At 38.7% G+C, this 17,248-nt stretch overlaps 1 protein-coding gene across 1 annotated transcript in view; it reads right to left on the bottom strand.

Moving 5' to 3' along the window:
- LOC136394878 (calcyphosin-2-like) overlaps positions 1-17,248 on the bottom strand; it is a 125,522-nt gene that overhangs the window by 76,375 nt on the left and 31,899 nt on the right. Inside the window, exons 4-6 of the mRNA XM_066368691.1 lie at positions 14,297-14,419; positions 10,381-10,448; positions 8,585-8,704 (exon numbers count right to left, since the gene is read on the bottom strand). Of these exons, the coding sequence (XP_066224788.1) occupies positions 8,585-8,704; positions 10,381-10,448; positions 14,297-14,419 (311 nt within the window). The remainder of the gene's footprint in view (positions 1-8,584; positions 8,705-10,380; positions 10,449-14,296; positions 14,420-17,248) is intronic.

The following is a 17,248-nucleotide window of genomic DNA, read 5'->3' on the forward strand; positions in this document are numbered from 1 at the left end:
TACCTATTTTTCCCAAATTGCCGATATTCATAAATTGTAAGCGACTGGTCATGAATAAAAAAGAACCCAACCAGTTCTCTGCAAGCATCATGTCCATTTCTAGATAAAGAGAATAAAATCAAAGATTTTTATATAGGATAGTTTTTAATTAAAATAATAAGCTAAAATCATCACATCAGAGGAATAATATGAACTCCCTTGAGTGTTTGACAATGAGCAAGAGTTATGGAAAGCCACAGGAAAGCAAGCCCCAGCTTGCCGGTCGATTTAAGTCAGATTTGTACGGGGAAACTTATCATACATTGCTATGAGTGTGAATACATAGATTACTAATTTGATATAGACTTTTAAGATAAAGTGAAAGATATTTAAAATATGTTATTTTTGAAAGTCATTTTAAGGTCATATTTTAAATAACTTCTAAATAAAATACTTTTAAGTTCATACGTAAAATTTTTGTTACAAATTAACTGATATACATTACCTAAAAATGTTTCTTCTAAATTTACATTTTCACTTGTTTGTGACAAATTTAACTAATCTCATTACTGTTATTTCTATTTGAAAATAGAGTACAATTTATAATCATAAGATTAAAAAGTTAAAACAAATCATAACTACCTTGATATGATCCTACCATCAAACAGCACTTTATGAGAAAGCATATTCTCAGTGAATGTAGAATGCGTTCTTATCCTGTTAAGAAACACATTTGTTGACAATTTTTTAAAGTTATATTCATTTGACATAAACAATAAATGTACAAAAAAGTTCTTAATATTTTGAAATGCACAGAGTGCATTAAAATGAAATTATAAACCTCTTTTTTTTTCAGACTGCTAGTTGTAGCAGATGCATACAAAATAACCCTAAAATATAATATGCAAAACATAAATAACTCTTATGATAGAATGTAGAGTATCACAGTGCTTATAAAAGTCAATACTGGCCCTGGCCGGTTGGCTCAGCGGTAGAGCGTCGGCCTAGCGTGCGGAGGACCTGGTTCGATTCCCGGCCAGGGCACACAGGAGAAGCGCCCATTTGCTTCTCCACCCCTCCGCCGTGCTTTCCTCTCTGTCTCTCTCTTCCCCTCCCGCAGCCAAGGCTCCATTGGAGCAAAGATGGCCCGGGCGCTGGGGATGGCTCTGTGGCCTCTGCCTCAGGCGCTAGAGTGGCTCTGGTCGCAACATGGCGACGCCCAGGAGGGGCAGAGCACCGCCCCTGGTCGCGTGCCGGGTGGATCCCGGTCGGGCGCATGCGGGAGTCTGTCTGACTGTCTCTCCCTGTTTCCAGCTTCAGAAAAATGAAAAAAAAAAAAAAAAAAAAGTCAATACCGAACAAAGATAGCACATTTGTGACTAGCAGGGCTATAGTGCTAACCCCACAAGCATTTCTAGCCTTACTCTACTTGCCTCCCTTCCACCATAGAATTTGGTTTCTTGGCCTTTTTAGGTAACTGAGAGACTCAATTCTGTCAATAAACTTCCAAGAAAGACTTTGATTTGTCCTGATAACAAAGTGACATGGCAAAATCCCACCTGTGTACAAGGCAAGGTTATGATGCTAGAAGCTTCTATAGCCATCAATCAACCATGTCAGATAGGCCAATAAAATCTCGAGGAAGCCAGCCCAGAGCTGTGCCATCTCTGAGCCACTGAATTACAACCAACAACAACCTGCAAGCAGCTAGCTGTATATGGAAAATAAATCTTGACTTGTTTAAGCTACTATCAGTTTGGTTTTCAGTGAGGAGTAGCTCAAAACATTCCTTACCAAAATAACAGAAGAGTGGAAAAGAGTGTTGGATGAGGTTTTAGCTTGAAATTGGTCCAGTTATGAGAACTCAGATCAGTTACTTAATTTATATAACCTTCAGACAACACTGAATGATCTCACAAAGGCTGCTATTCTTAAATTTCTGTTTAATAATATGAAGCATAACCCAAATGCACAAATCATGGCACTTTACCACTACAATCTCCTTTATGCTAAGAAATCTGAAGATTCAGTGATATATCTTTGCCCACCTTTCTAAATAGCCTGATGGTATTCCTTGCAGGTTCAATAACATTGCAATAATGTAAATAGTAAGTTAAGTGCATGGGGGAATAGTATCTTGAAATGTTATACCTCTGTAAATCTAGGTCTCTATTAAAGGTAAACAAGATACAGCCAACATGAGTGAGTGAACCTAATGAGTTTGTGAACATCGAATAGAGCCATAAAAGCTCGGTTGTCTCAGTTCAATGTAATCCATTAGTATTAATGTGATTATCAAATGCCCATTATCTGCCATACACAACTCTAAATGCTGAGAAAATAACAGCACTAATAATAGTTACTAATAACACTAGTTATTAAAATCACTTTAATGTGAATCAGTTCATTTAATGCTTGCTATAACTTCATGAAGTATTATTATCCCCAATTCACAAATAAATTTTAAAGAGTCATACAATTAGTACACGGCAAAGCTAGAAAAAATCATCTTGCTCATAACCATTCCATTATACTGCTTCTCTGCCGGGGTCCAGCCCCGGGGGGGATCCAGGGGTCCCACAGGAAGAGACAGCGTCAGCGAAAATCGAGTGAGAGAGCCGAATTCTTTCTTCTCTGGCTAGCATTTACTGCCAGGCATCTCCGCTAAATGCTGGTCTAGCTTTCTTTTTATACACATACACTAAGTTACAATCACATGGTATTTTGAATACATCATTGTTCTAATTTCACTGTGGTTACATATTTTTAGATAACAGTTAATTCATATCTATAAACTACAAGTCAGGTGGTAAGTTATACAAAGTACAGTTATACAATAACTTGAATAGTAATAACAATATTGGTACAAAATTCTAAAAGATTAGTACTAATTAATAACTCTATATTACTGTTGTTGTGAGTCGAGGGCGCAGAAAGAGTTAGCAGACAAAATCATCAAGGGCTAGCAAAAGGACCACCGCTTGCTCAGGCAAATGGCCTTGAGTTCATGCAGTGTCCTAATTCTTTTCCCACGGGACTACGAAAGGCCTGCTATAAGAAACTGACATAGTATCAAGAGTAACTTTCGCCCAAAGATACATAGAGCGCATCTGCAAGATAGCTAGCAGCAACACAATATCAGAAGGCATTAGTTGCTACTGCTGCTATGAATCCCACCACATTCCTCTCCTTATCCTTGGAAGATACAAAAATCTCATGAGAATGTTTTACTGAGAAAAGCCCAGCAACTGCCTTCAGTGACAAAACAAGTCTTTTAACAAAACATTCTTACTTGCCAGCTGCACTCCTATCCAAGGCCACGCAACAGGCCACTCCACTACACTTTACCTAAGATTCTAATGTCTAGTTAAACTTTATTCATTTACTATATTCATACACTAGTTAAGTTCTAACTTTATTCTTTCTAACATGATCAATAAGAAGAAATTCTCCTACAAACTTAACCCTTTATGAGGGATATCATAGCCAGCCTCTTATGTTTATGAGCCCAGTTCAAGGGGCTTACAGGCTTTTCTGTGGAACTTACACCTTCTGTCTCATTTCCAAAGAAATTACTACAAATCTACAGGGAAAGCACGGTACTATTATCCCTGTGCCACAAATAATAGCACACACCCAGAAAAGGGGGGATATAAGGCCAGATTAATTCAAAAAGTCAAAGGGGGGAGTATCGTTGTGCCTTTCCTTATTGGTGACTTTGTCACCCCACAGCCATTGGTCTTCACTGCAGTGACTTTGTCACCCCACAGCCATTGGTCTTCTCTGCTGTGACTTTGTCAATCAGCAGTTTTTGATCTTCTTCTGCTGTGACCTTGTCAGCCAGCAGCTGTGGGTCTTCTCCTGCTGTGACCTTGTCAGCCAGCAGTTGTGGGTCTTCTCCTGCTGTGGCCTTGCCAGCCAGCAGTCATTGATCGGCTACCGTCACTTCTCAAAGGTGAACAGAATTCAGTTTAACAGCAATAGGTTGAAGTAATGCTTCAAGGAATCTAGAGTCTCTTTGAAAATATAAAAGTAAATAGGCATTTATATCATAAGTCGAAAGTTCCATGTTTTGGATTTAGGTATCTGATGAGAAGCACCAATAATCTACCCAGTTTTTGACCAATAGAGAAATAAGAATTAAGCAAATCAAGACCAAAATATGAAATTTATTACTGATAAAGTCTTTGGCATCCATGGCTTAGGAATGCAGCAACAAAAAGCTAAGTCCTTGACACTAGAATTATACAGACTAACCCACTCATTTCCACTGGGGAAGAAGTTGAAAAGCTTAATGCATTTGGAGAGAATGTGTACTTCTGCAAACAGCTGACCCCTAAGGGAAAGACAAGAGGAAGGGTTGCACTATACTGTACGGGTAGAATTTTTTCCTCTTTCTCTGGGAATAATGAATAAGGGAGAGAAGGGATGAAATCCATAAACTCAACAATTTTAATCAATATTCCTGTAGAATTTTTCATAGAACTAGACTAGCTAAATCAAAAATTTCTATTAAAGACCTTGTTGAAGCTAAACAAGCTACAAGTATTTAATATAAAGCAATACTAATTCAGGTAGAATACTATTGGTGCAAGAATATGTTACAGACATATGAGACTAACGAAAAGGCCTAGAAACCTACCATGCATTTTTAACAACTTGATATATGACATAAAGGGCATAAATTGGAGAGATAATGAGCTTGTGGTAGGAGATTTCTTAAAGAAGATAAAAAGGAAACTAACAACAAATGGAAAGAATGGCAAACTGGTCTACACTGAAATTAAGTGCTCTGACCAAAAGAAAGTAAGGGTCACCACAGAGTAGGAAAATGTATGTACAACAAATACTGTATTTCCCCATGTATAAGATGCACCTTAATTATGGGGCCTGAAATTTGAAAAAAATATATTACTAAGGTGACTAACTTTTTACAATGAAAAGGACAAAAATAAATTGAAGAAAACAATATCGTAAATAAAAGAAACATTTTACTCATTGCAACAATAATATACTATAATATGATAAATGCATAATAAAAACATTTGTAATATTTTATATTGTAATTATGCTTACATGCCTATTAATTTTTAATAAGAATTGTAAGAAAAAAGTACTCATTTAGATACAAATATGTCACATCACACAATGGATTGACTTTGCATCGATCAAATATGGACATTTACAGATTAGTCTTCCAATACCAAAAAGGAGGACATGTAGGAGGACACTTTTCGAGGGAAGATGGAACTTACAAAAGAAGGACTGTCCTCCCTAAAGGAGGATGATTGGTCACCTTAATATGATATTACATAGTTACTGAACTCAAGTTTTATTCAACATAAAATTCATGCAACTTCTAATCCGTGTGGAAAAGAAATGCAAGTAAAAACATCTACAACCACTGTATAAGACGTACCCAGTTTATAGACCCCAAATTTTTTATAAAAGGGTGTGTCCTGTACATGGGGAATATGGTATAACTAAAAGAGAATTATAACTAGAATTATAAACAAGTTCTACAATCAATAAGAAAATGGTGACCAAAAAGACTCGCAGGGACGTTCACATAAGAATATATTTAGATGACCAATATACATATGTAAAAGTGCTAGATTCCATTAATATCCAGTGAAATGTAAATTAAAATTACCAATACATCCCCATAAGAACTAAAATAAAAAATATAGACAATACCAATCATGGGCAAATATATGGTTCAAGTAGCACCCTCTCCTGCTACTGATGACAGTGGTAATTAAAATGATCACTTTAGAAAACTACTTGCGATATGTTTAAAGCTGAACATATGCATACTAAATAGCCCAGCAATTCCACTCCTAAATATGAACTGAGCAGAAGTGAGTACAGATGTTCATCAAAAAGCAAGAATAAAATGTCATGGCAGCATTACTCATAAAGAGCCAAATGTCCACTACCATCTTTTTATAAATAAAATGTGGTATATTTATAAAATGAAATACTGTACACCAATGAAAATAAAGGATAACTACATATAATAACATTGATAAAATGCATAAACATAATGTTGAACAAAAGAAGCCAGATACAGAGTCTAAATTTTGTGATTTCATCTAAGTGCATCACCTGGCAATTAAAATCCATGATATCAGAAGAGAGAGACCAAGCCCCTGTGGCAGAGAACGTAGATAGTAACTGGGAGATACCACAAAGGGTGCAGGTTGGGGTACTGGTACTTGTCATGTTGATAATAGCCATTCTAACAGGTGTGAGGTGGTCTCTCATTATAGTTTTGATATCCGTTTCCCTAATAGCTAGTGAAGTTGAGCATCTTTTCATACATCTGTTGGCCATTTGGTATGTCTTCTTGGGAGAAGTGTCTGTTCATGTCCTCTTCCCATTTTTTAATTGGATAGTTTGTTTGTTGGTGTTTCGTTGTATGAGTTCTCTATATACTTTGGATATTAACTTATTATTGGAACTGTTATTTGCAAACATCTTCTATTTGGTTGCTTGTCTTTTCATTTTGTTGTCTGTTTCATTGTTATACAAAAGCTTTTTAGTTTAATAGTGTCCCATTCATTTACTTTTGCCTTTACTTCCCTGGCCTTTGGCATCTAGTTGATAACCTCTTCCCTAAAACCAAGATCCATAAGTTCAGTATTTATGTTTTCTTCTACACAATTTATTGTTTCAGATCTTATATTTAGGTCATGGATCCATTCTGAATTAATTTATGTACATGGGAACAAACTGTAGTCGAGTTTCATCTTTTTGCATGTGGCTTTCCAATTTTCCCAGCACCATTTATTAAAGAGGATTTTTTTTCTCCATTGAATGTTTCCAGGTTCTTTGTCAAAAATTATTTGCGCCCTGGCCGGTTGGCTCAGCGGTAGAGCGTCGGCCTAGCGTGTGGAGGACCCGGGTTCGATTCCCGGCCAGGGCACACAGGAGAAGCACCCATTTGCTTCTCCACCCCTCCGCCGCGCTTTCCTCTCTGTCTCTCTCTTCCCCTCCCGCAGCCAGGGCTCCATTGGAGCAAAAATGGCCCGGGCGCTGGGGATGGCTCTGTGGCCTCTGCCTCAGGCGCTAGAGTGGCTCTGGTCGCAACATGGCAACCCCCAGGATGGGCAGAGCATCGCCCCCTGGTGGGCAGAGCATCGCCCCTGGTGGGCGTGCCGGGTGGATCCCGGTCGGGCGCATGCGGGAGTCTGTCAGACTGTCTCTCCCTGTTTCCAGCTTCAGAAAAATGAAAAAAAAAAAAAAAATTATTTGCACATACACATGAACCACACAGATCTTTATAAAAGAAAAGTAGAGGTATATGTAAGACAAGAGTGTCAGAGTGAGATAACATGAGGAAGACTTGACCAGCCATTGCTGGCGTGGAAGATTAAAGAAGAGGCCACGACCCTCTAAGGCAGCCCTTAAAGATAAAAAAGGCACTGGACACAGGTTTTTCCCTGAATCCCCAGAAGAAATGCATTTTGTCAAGATCCTGATCTTACATTTCTGACCTCTAGAACTACAGTATAAGAGAATAAACTGGTGTTGCTTTAAAATACCATTTGTGGTCATTTGTTACAGCAGCAATAGGAAATTAACACATGATACATTCAAATATTTAAAGTTATGATAACTAAAGCTTCCAGAAAATAAGAATAAAACAAAAAGATAAAAGTTTAAGACAGTAACAGCCCAACAATTACAGCTGTCTAAAAATATAAAGGAATTACTGAAGAAACTGGTAAATTTTCTATGTCTATTACAGCGGAGGTTAGATATCAATAGTCAGTGATGTTTTTGAAAAATTTAAGTGAAATACACCAGAGGACTGTGAAAGTCTATACCAAACTAAAGATTATATAAGCCAAAAAGTGAAATAATAATTTTTTTTATTTTATTAAGTGAGAGGAAGGAAGGCAGAGAGACAGACTCCTGCATGTGCTCCGACCAAGAATGACCCAGCAAGCCCAATAGGGGGCAATGCTCTGCCCATCTGGGATGTTGCTTTGTTGCTCAGAACTGCGCCCTTTCAGTGCCTGAGGTAAGGCCATGGCCCATCCTCAGTACCTCAGGCCAAATTACTCTAACCATTCAATCCATGAGCGAAGGAAGAGAAGGGAGGAAAAAGAGAAAGAGGGAAGGGGGGAAGGATTGGAGAAGCAGATGGTCGCTTTTCCTGTGAGCTCTGACCTGGAATTGAACCCGGGACTTCCACATGCTGGGTCAATGCCTTACCATTGAGCCAACTGCCCAAGGCTAAAATAATAACTTTTAAATAACATAAACTTTGAATGTATTATATATCAATGAAATTCATCCAATTTATATTGTGTTCATTCCAATGTCTCAGTTACAATATCATATATTTTATACAGGAGGAGAAAAATATTATTTCCCAAGGTTGTGGCTGTCATCCTTACATTACAAATAGAAAACCTGGAGGATCAACTTGAGCCCAATAACTTAAAGTGGAAGGACTAGAATCTAAACTCTAAAAATCCATTTTCTTTTAAATAGAAAAAAGCCAAAATTCATTTCAGTTGGACACAAAATAACATTTTTAAAGGTACATATATAAATACTACATCCTCATTTAATACAAGTAAACTCTTCTTACTTTGTTCCATGCAGGGTTCGTTTCCTAAATCGAAAAGACACTGTGTTTGAATCTGGACAGATACAAGAACTTTCTTGTTTCTCAGTGGTTAAATTTTGTTCTGGATCACTGATTACAGCCCTATACAGCAAAATACAAAGTTTGACAAGTCAGCGGGATCGTCCATTGTGCTACCATTCACTTATTTGTGAACAGTTGAAAAAGCCCATATGTGAATGAAAATTTACACTGCTATCAGAATTATATATTTGTCAGAGAGTAGATGAATAATCAACTTGTGGCAGCATGGTGGGGGTAGAAACATTAATAAGGTGACTTCATAAGATAATGGAAGGAGATACATTGAAGCTTTTAAGTATAATTAATTATTTCAAATAATTTACTGAAAAACATGCACATAGAACATCATTCTTTCTCTCCAACACCTAATGAAACAATTCAAAGCTAAACTTGTCTCACTTCTTCCAGAAAGACATCTTAGAATAGTCCAGGCTCTTTTGAAATCTTGCAATAGTTACATCTTGTCATGCAATTTAGCACAGAGGGTGCTAAAACTTTACATAGTTTTCTAAGAATTATTAAATTTAGATTACATTTTACAATTCCTATGGTTAATCCCATAGTTCCCAAATTGCACACCAAGTCACTTTAGGATGCCCACAGAACTCCCAGGGACACTGAAGAATATTTTTAATTTTTTAGGAAAACACAGTATTTCATACTTATTGGACACAACATGAACTACTGGCTCAAAGTAATTCATGGTTTCAGTAAGATACATTTCTTCAATGATATCTCATCTTTGCAAAGCTGGGCTCTCTACAGTCCTGTGATAAAAACCAAAAAGTGAGAGTCTTTAACAGTTCTAAGGTTTTAAAGACTGTGCAATGCCCAAAATGGTGTATGCATCCCATTAGTAAGTAACTATGGTTATTTTTAAATTTATTTTTAATTTATTGGAATGACATGGTTCACCAAACCATAGAGGTTTCAAGTGTACAACTCAATATAACACCATCTACACACAGCATCATGTACACTCCACTCCAAGCAAAGTCTTTCTCCACCCCATTTACCCCATCCCGTTCCCCTCCTCCCCCTATCTCTCCCCGTCACTTTTTTCCCTTTCATTATTGCCACCCTGTTGTCTGTATCTATGTGTCATATATATATATAACATATCTTTTATTTTAACATATATTTTAATATATATATTTTATCTAATCCCTTCACTTCTCTCATCCAATCCCCTCATCCTTCACCCCTCAGACACCTGTCCATCTGTTTCATGTGTCCATGCCTCTGTTTCTATTTTGTTCATCAGTTTATTGTGTTTATTAGATTCTATAAATAAGTGAGATCATATGGTATTTGACTTTCTCTGACTGGCTTATTTCACTTAGCATAATAATCTCCAAGCCTCTCCATGCTGTCAAAAAAGATAAGATTTCCTTCTTTTTTACGGCCACATAGTACTCCATAAAAAAATTTTTTTTCTTTTCATTTATGTGTGGTTTTTTTCTTTTCAAAAAGCCATTAAATTGTTAGGATATAAATACTCATTAAGTTGTTTAGACATAAATATTTAATAAATGGAACTGATGGGTATTTCTACTGGACTAGGAGTGCTGTGAAAAAGTACTAAAACACAATGAGCGCATTTCATTGAGCAGAGAAACTCTGGGAATGTCTGAAGTAGCAACTTGTTGATTGATGAAGGATATGGGTCATCAGGAATAAAGAAATTTAACGAAAACTTTCTAAATGGATTTCTATTAGCAGTGACTAACTCTCACCTAGACAGGTGGTCTATCATCACTTGCTCTGTGACAGTCTGTTTCTTCTTCTTAGCAGCCACAATTTCCTGAGAAGAGAAAATAAAGAAAATGTCACTGACCATAAAGCAGAATAATAGTATAGTTAACCCAAGAGTCCTAAAACATAAACCACTCACAGTACATAAAGCTGAAACTAAATTAGAATCATTCAACGCTGTATCAGAAATTCATTAAACAAAAAACCAAAAGCCTCCCATCATTAACATGGTAACAATATGCCCTGGCAGTTGGCTTAGCAGTAGAGTGTTGGCCCAGCATGTGGAAGTCCCAGGTTCAACTTCAGTCAGTGCACACAGGAGAAGTGACCATCTGCTTCTCTACCCTTTCCCACCCCCACTCCCATCTCTCTCTCTTTCTCTCCTGCAGCCATGGCTCATATGGTTCGAGTAAAGTTGGCCCCAGGCACTGAGGATGGCTCCAAGGCCTCGGCCTTTGGTGCTAAAATAGCTCGGTTACTGAGCAATGAAGCTGCGGCCCAGCCGGGCAGAACATCACCTAGTTGGGGCTTGCCGGGTAGATCCTAGTCAAGGTGCATATGGGAGTCTGTCTCTGCCTCCCCGCATCTCACTTATATTAATAAAAAAAAAATTATAAAAATATTTTCTATACTTGTAATCCATTAATAATCCTTAATCAAGTTTTCTCAATTAGTATTTTAACTAAACTATCTTCAGACTTTTTGCTTTTCCAAAAGTATTTTTACTGCATTTTAGGTCACATCAAGTTGATTTAAAATCAATCAATTCCAATTAGATTTTTGTGTAACTATAGTCACTAAAATGTTTCTTTTGAGGGGTAAATAAACGGTTAAAAAATTAAGAAGCCAAATAAAACTTGTTCTATTTTTAAAATGTAAATTACTGTCATCCATCCCCATTGATCATTCCAATAAATGAAGTCAAGTAAGGAAATCTTGCTTAAGATGAGGCTTTGTAACTTTAGAAAGACTACTTTATTTGAAACTGACATAAAATTCAAATAAGAATAACAAAAGGCATACTATAAAAACAAAAAGTGGAAACTCCTAAGAAATCTAGTAAAGATGGGTACAATCATTTAAATGTTAGTCTATAATTGAATTTAGATTTTTGGTAGGTAGAAATTTAAGATGTATATTTTACACATGCAAATATGTCCCATATAGACTTCATATTATTTAATATATAACTGCATCTTGTGTTCTTAAGCTTGTGACACTTTAAAAATGATGTTTGATAAATTTTTAGGAACTTAAAAAAATCTCTGGAATTTATAGGTAAAGCAAGGTACATTTTATATCAAAGGCTGGCTCAGAAAGTACACTTACTGAAACATGAAATTATATACAAAAAGGATCAGCCAGAATATAGATGTAAAACCCAGAAGCAGGCAAAAGAGGTGAGATTAATAAATACAGAGTCAATACAGAAAGCACACCTTAACTGCTGACATTTATGGTGGGTAAGAGTTTGTAGCAAAGGTTAGAAGCACCCTCAGGCACATTGATTTAGAAGTCTGTGTAAACATAAAGCAGATTAGAAACAAAAGTCACAGGGGTGCAAAGAAGCTGACAACATGAAAAATGACAAGCAAACTAGAAGATATGAACATAAAATCTACAAGCTCACTGCTTCTGTTATCCAGGTAGATAGTTAACATCAAATTTAAAAATTGCCAGCTATGCCTGACCAGGCAGTGATGGCAATGGATAGAGCATCAGCCTGGAACACTGAGGACCCAGGTTCGAAATCCTGAGGTTGCTGGCTTGAGTGTGGGCTCACCCTCACCAGCTTGAGAACGAGGTCAATGGCTTGAGCGTGGGATCAGAGACATGACCGACTCCATGGTCTTTGGCTTGAAGCCCAATATCACTGGCTTGACCAAGGGGTCACTGGCTCAGCTAGAGCCCTCTGGTCAAGTCACATATGAGGAAGCAATCAATGAACAACTGAGGTGCCACAACTATGAGTTGATACTTCTCATCTCTCTCCCTTCCTGTCTGTCTGTATCTGTCTATCCCTCTCTCTCTCTCTAAAAAGAAAGAAAGAAAGAAAAAGAAAATAAAAAAGAATGCCACCTACATTTTAAAAATAAATATTAATTTTTGATGCAAAGTCTACCTACATAAACATTTCCTTGAAAAATACAGATAAATAAGTGCTACCACAATCAAGTGGAATGTTCTTGATAGTGAATTTAGATACATTGCCACTAATAAAGTAATTGTAAGGAAAACAAATCCACCAACACCTAGATAGTTTTGAATATACAAAGAACAATACCCGGTGGACCTTAAATAGTGGTGACATGAATTTCAAGTATAACTTTAAACATATATCAAAAAACCTTATCTGAGACAGTTTTACCTTATAAAGTAGCTTCTTTGTTTTTAGAATGGTCCTACTCATACTCTTTATTCTATTAAACATACATATCTAAATAATAATAGGCATAGAAAAATAAAGTGCTTGAGGTTTTACTAAAAGAACTATAACAAGTTAGTAACTTAGGACATCCACAGAAAATCAGTCCACCAGTCAAGATTGATTACACATTTTGCTGTCAATTCAGAAGATAATGATTCTGAATGGATGTGACCAAAATAAGCTATACATTAAATATTCCTTCAGAGATAATGAAAATAGTACTGGCTAAATCCATATTGCTGTATTATTATTTAATCTAAAGAGTTTTCCCAATTTTTGATCTAATGCACACTGGTAGTCCCTCAATCCATTGCAGATGTGCCTAAAATTTAATCACTGGGAGTGTCTGGGGTTGCCAGTATACTCCAACTTCAAGCAGTTTGGTCTGATGAGTAGTGGGCACACAATGCAATATACAGATGCTGTATCATAGACTTGCACACTTGAAATCTATATAATTTTATTAACCAATATCACCACAATAAATTTAATTTTAAAATAAACATAATATTAAACTACTTCTATTGAAGAAAAAATAAATTTTTATTTTAACACTAAAAAAAAGAAATGGTGTAATTATCTATTTGTACCAGAACTAGTCTAAGCAACATTCATCAAAAAATATAATTGATTTTTTTCTTCTTTTCCAAGTGAAAGAAGAGAAGATACAGAGACAGAGTCCTACATGTACCCTGACCAGGATCCCACTCAGCTACCCCTGTCTGGGGCCAATGCTCTACCCATCTGGGGCCATTCTTATAACCAAGCTATTTTTAGCACCTGAGCAGAGACAACATGGAGCCCTTCATCTTTAGCACCCAGGGGGCCAATGCGCTCAAATCAATTGAGCCATGGCTGCAAGAGAGGAAGAGAGAGAAAGAGGGGGAGTAGGTAGGGTGAAGAAGCAGATAGTCACTTCTCCTGTGTGCCCTTACCAGGAATAGAACCCGAGACATCCACATGCCAGGCCAACACTCTACCACTGAACCAACAGGCCAGGGTATTATTGATGTTGTAGGAGATATAATGTAATTAATACTGGAAGTCTAAAGTTTTGTTCCCTTTTTCCCAAAGAGCATTTATTTTATTCCTGTCTTTTTCTTTAGCTGCTCTGAATTTCTCTAGTTTTCTTAGCTTTTGACTTTGAAAAAAAAAAATAACCAGACTCCTATGGGCAAGGTATCAGTGCCAAATAAGCCCACTGACATAAATAGCAGCCAATTAACATTTAGAACACTATAAAAAAATCTTTTTTACAAACTTTCAAAGATTCAAGACAATTTCTCTACAGTAAATATACCAAACATCAATCATTTATAAAAATGAGGACTGAGTTTGTATATTAATAAATGTTTATCTCAGTCCAGATTAAATTGTTGAAATTATTTGTTCAAACGTAAGTCTGTTAAATCTTGCAGGGAAAATTATCTTACTGGTTTATACAATAAGTAAACATACTGATAAAATACAGCATTAGATTTTCTTGTACTATGTTGCGCATGGTAAGGATTGTCTGCATAACACTGCTGTAAGAGGGCTTTCCTATCCAGAGTTGTAAGGTAATCCATGATTGCTTCTTCCTCTCGTACACACTGTACATGAAAGCAATAAATTACTCTCATACACATACTCTGAATAATATTTGTTTCTAACAAAAGTAAGGATTAGGCCCTGGCCGGTTGGCTCAGTGGTAGAGTGTCCGCCTGGTGTGCAGAAGTCCCGGGTTCGATTCCCGGCCAGGGCACACAGGAGAGGTGCCCATCTGCTTCTACACCCCTCCCCCTCTCCTTCCTCTCTGTCTCTCTCTTCCCCTCCCGCAGCCGAGGCTCCATTGGAGCAGGGATGGCCCGGGCGCTGGGAATGGCTCCTTGGCCTCTGCCCCAGGCGTTGGAGTGGCTCTGGTCGCGATCGAGCGATGCCCCGGAGGGGCAGAGCATTGCCACCTGGTAGGCAGAGCATCGCCCCCTGGTGGGCGTGCCGGGTGGATCCCGGTCGGGCGCATGCCAGAGTCTGTCTGACTGTCTCTCCCCGTTTCCAGCTTCAGAGAAATTCAACAACAACAACAAAAAAGTAAGGATTAAAGAACCCCTGAATGTGTCATTGGTTACATGTGTAGGGGTTACCAGTACAGGCTCTGACGATCAGATCACCTGTCTGAACCCAGCTCTTCCACTTTCTAGGTATATGACCTCTCTGTGCATGTCTTGGTTTACTCATGGAGATTAGAATTAAAATGGTAATTAATAATAGCAACTACTTCACAAACACACACAGAAGATTAAATGAGATAACACATGTCCAACACTTGAAAAAGTACCTGACATCCAGTGAGTATTAAATAAACAGTAGTAGATGACGTCAGAGCAATGGCGGGGTAGGAAGCGATACCGATAAATCTCCCCCAAACTCAACAAGATCTTCAACCAGAAACAGAAAAACCTATACTTGGAGCTTCCAGATGCTTCGCAATACACCCAAAGGTATGATTGAGTGAAAAATTGGCTAAATATATAACCAAACCCCGAAGGAAATAGGGAGTAAGAAATGCTCCGCCTTCCTCACTAACCTAAACAGGGCGGCTTTCTCTGGTAACTGTGAATATAGAAACTGAGGCGGGCAAAGGGGGTGAATACATCCAGGCCGCGACACAAACGGCTGAACCAGGCTGTGGCACGGAGATCCAAGCCAAGGAAAATCTGATCCTGTGGCAACCCGGGCAATACAAGCTAACACTCGTGCCAAACCCAAACAAAGAAAGACAAGCGGCGCGGACATTTTACCCGGTCTCCTGGTTGGTGCGCAGTTAGTGGGCGAGAGATTTCTTCCTAAGCCCCGGAAGTGGGTGCCCGTGTTGCCCCATGGAGAGGCAGGGTCAGAGGCCTTTCTGTGGGCCGAGGGCAGAGTCTCTGGGCAGCCCCAGCGCCCTGGGAAAGCCACGCACGGGAGGGAGTGAGAACTAATTCCAACGGTGGAGATTTTCCGTACTGGAGGGTGTTTCACTCAGAGGGAAACGCGGCCGGCCTCATATCCTGGTTTGCGCGCGCAGATAAGGAGTGAGCGATTCCTCCGAGTGCCTCGGCAGTGCCCGCCCGTGTTATCGCACAGAGGGGCAGAGTCAGGGGCCTTTGTGTGGGCCAAAGCGGAATCTCGGGCCGCCCCAGCGCCTTGCAAAAGCCGCGCACGGGGACGGAGCGAGACTCAATTCCAACGCTGCAACTTTTCCCTGCGGTTGGGGGTTTCACTCAGAGCGTGAGACTGCTGGCCGGATATCCTGGTCTACGTGCACAGCCAGTGAGTGAGAGTTTCCTCCAAGCGCCCCGGAAGTGGGCACCCGCCTGTGTTACCGGACAGAGTGGCAGAGCCAGAGGTCTTTGAATGGCCAGAAAGCCCGCCTGATTATGCTAGCAGCTCTGACTGACTGAGCCTTACCCAGAACCCTGTGCTGAGTGGAAATAGAGTGGGGAGTTGCCAGCTCTTTGAGCCTCTTACTATCCAGGCAGAGGCAGCAGCAACCCCATAGCTGGATTATCAGGCTACTAATTGAGGAAGGAAAGACTAGGAGAAAGGCTCCAGGAACACGGACTCTCTCACTGTTGGAGCCTATAAATGCTAATAGCCTCGACTGCCAACGAGACTAAAGCACAATACATGACATTGCCATAGAGACTTATCAACTGCAAACCTCCACCTGAGCGTGGCAAAGGGGCAAAACCCGGGGTACAGAGTCACCGACCAGGAAGATGGAGAGAAAAGAAAAAGCAAGAAGATAACCTCTCAAAATCAAGAATAATCTGCAGACTTTATAACCTATCCCATTTTATTATATTTGTTCGTTTGTTTCTCTTATCTTCATTCTTGATACTTTTTTTTTCCTCCTCCAATTTGGCCGATTAACTCTCTACCGGTCTTACTCTCTCCTCTCCTTGAACTACACTACCCATAAGTACTACATCTCCCATTATCTTTTCTCTTCTCTTCCTTTCTCTCTATGAGGGTTGCACTCCAAAACCCTTAACTCTCTCTCTCTCTCTCTCTCCTTTCTTTTTTCTTCTTTTAGTGGTTCCCTCTTTTTTTCTCTCTCTCTCTCTTTCTTTTCTCCCTCTATATTAGTTTCTTCCTTTCTCCTTTACATCTCCTCTCATTCAAACCTCAATAACAAACAAATTATCTTATCTGGGACTCAAACTTATGTTTATGGCATTTTGGGGGGTTTTTACTTCACCTTTTTAACTCACTAGCAGTGCTCCCATCCCTGGCTCTCCATATTATCTAGTTCTTGTTCCACTAAATACAATAGTAATTTTTTAATTTGTCCCCCCATTTTTCCGTTTTCCTCTTAATCCTCTCATCATAACTCTTAGACAACCAACACCTAAAAGCAAATCATTTTATTCTTGACCCAAATTTTTTCCTTATTTGCT

This window comes from Saccopteryx leptura, chromosome 2 (genome assembly GCF_036850995.1).
Source record: "Saccopteryx leptura isolate mSacLep1 chromosome 2, mSacLep1_pri_phased_curated, whole genome shotgun sequence".
NCBI classification, from domain to species: Eukaryota; Metazoa; Chordata; class Mammalia; order Chiroptera; family Emballonuridae; genus Saccopteryx; species Saccopteryx leptura.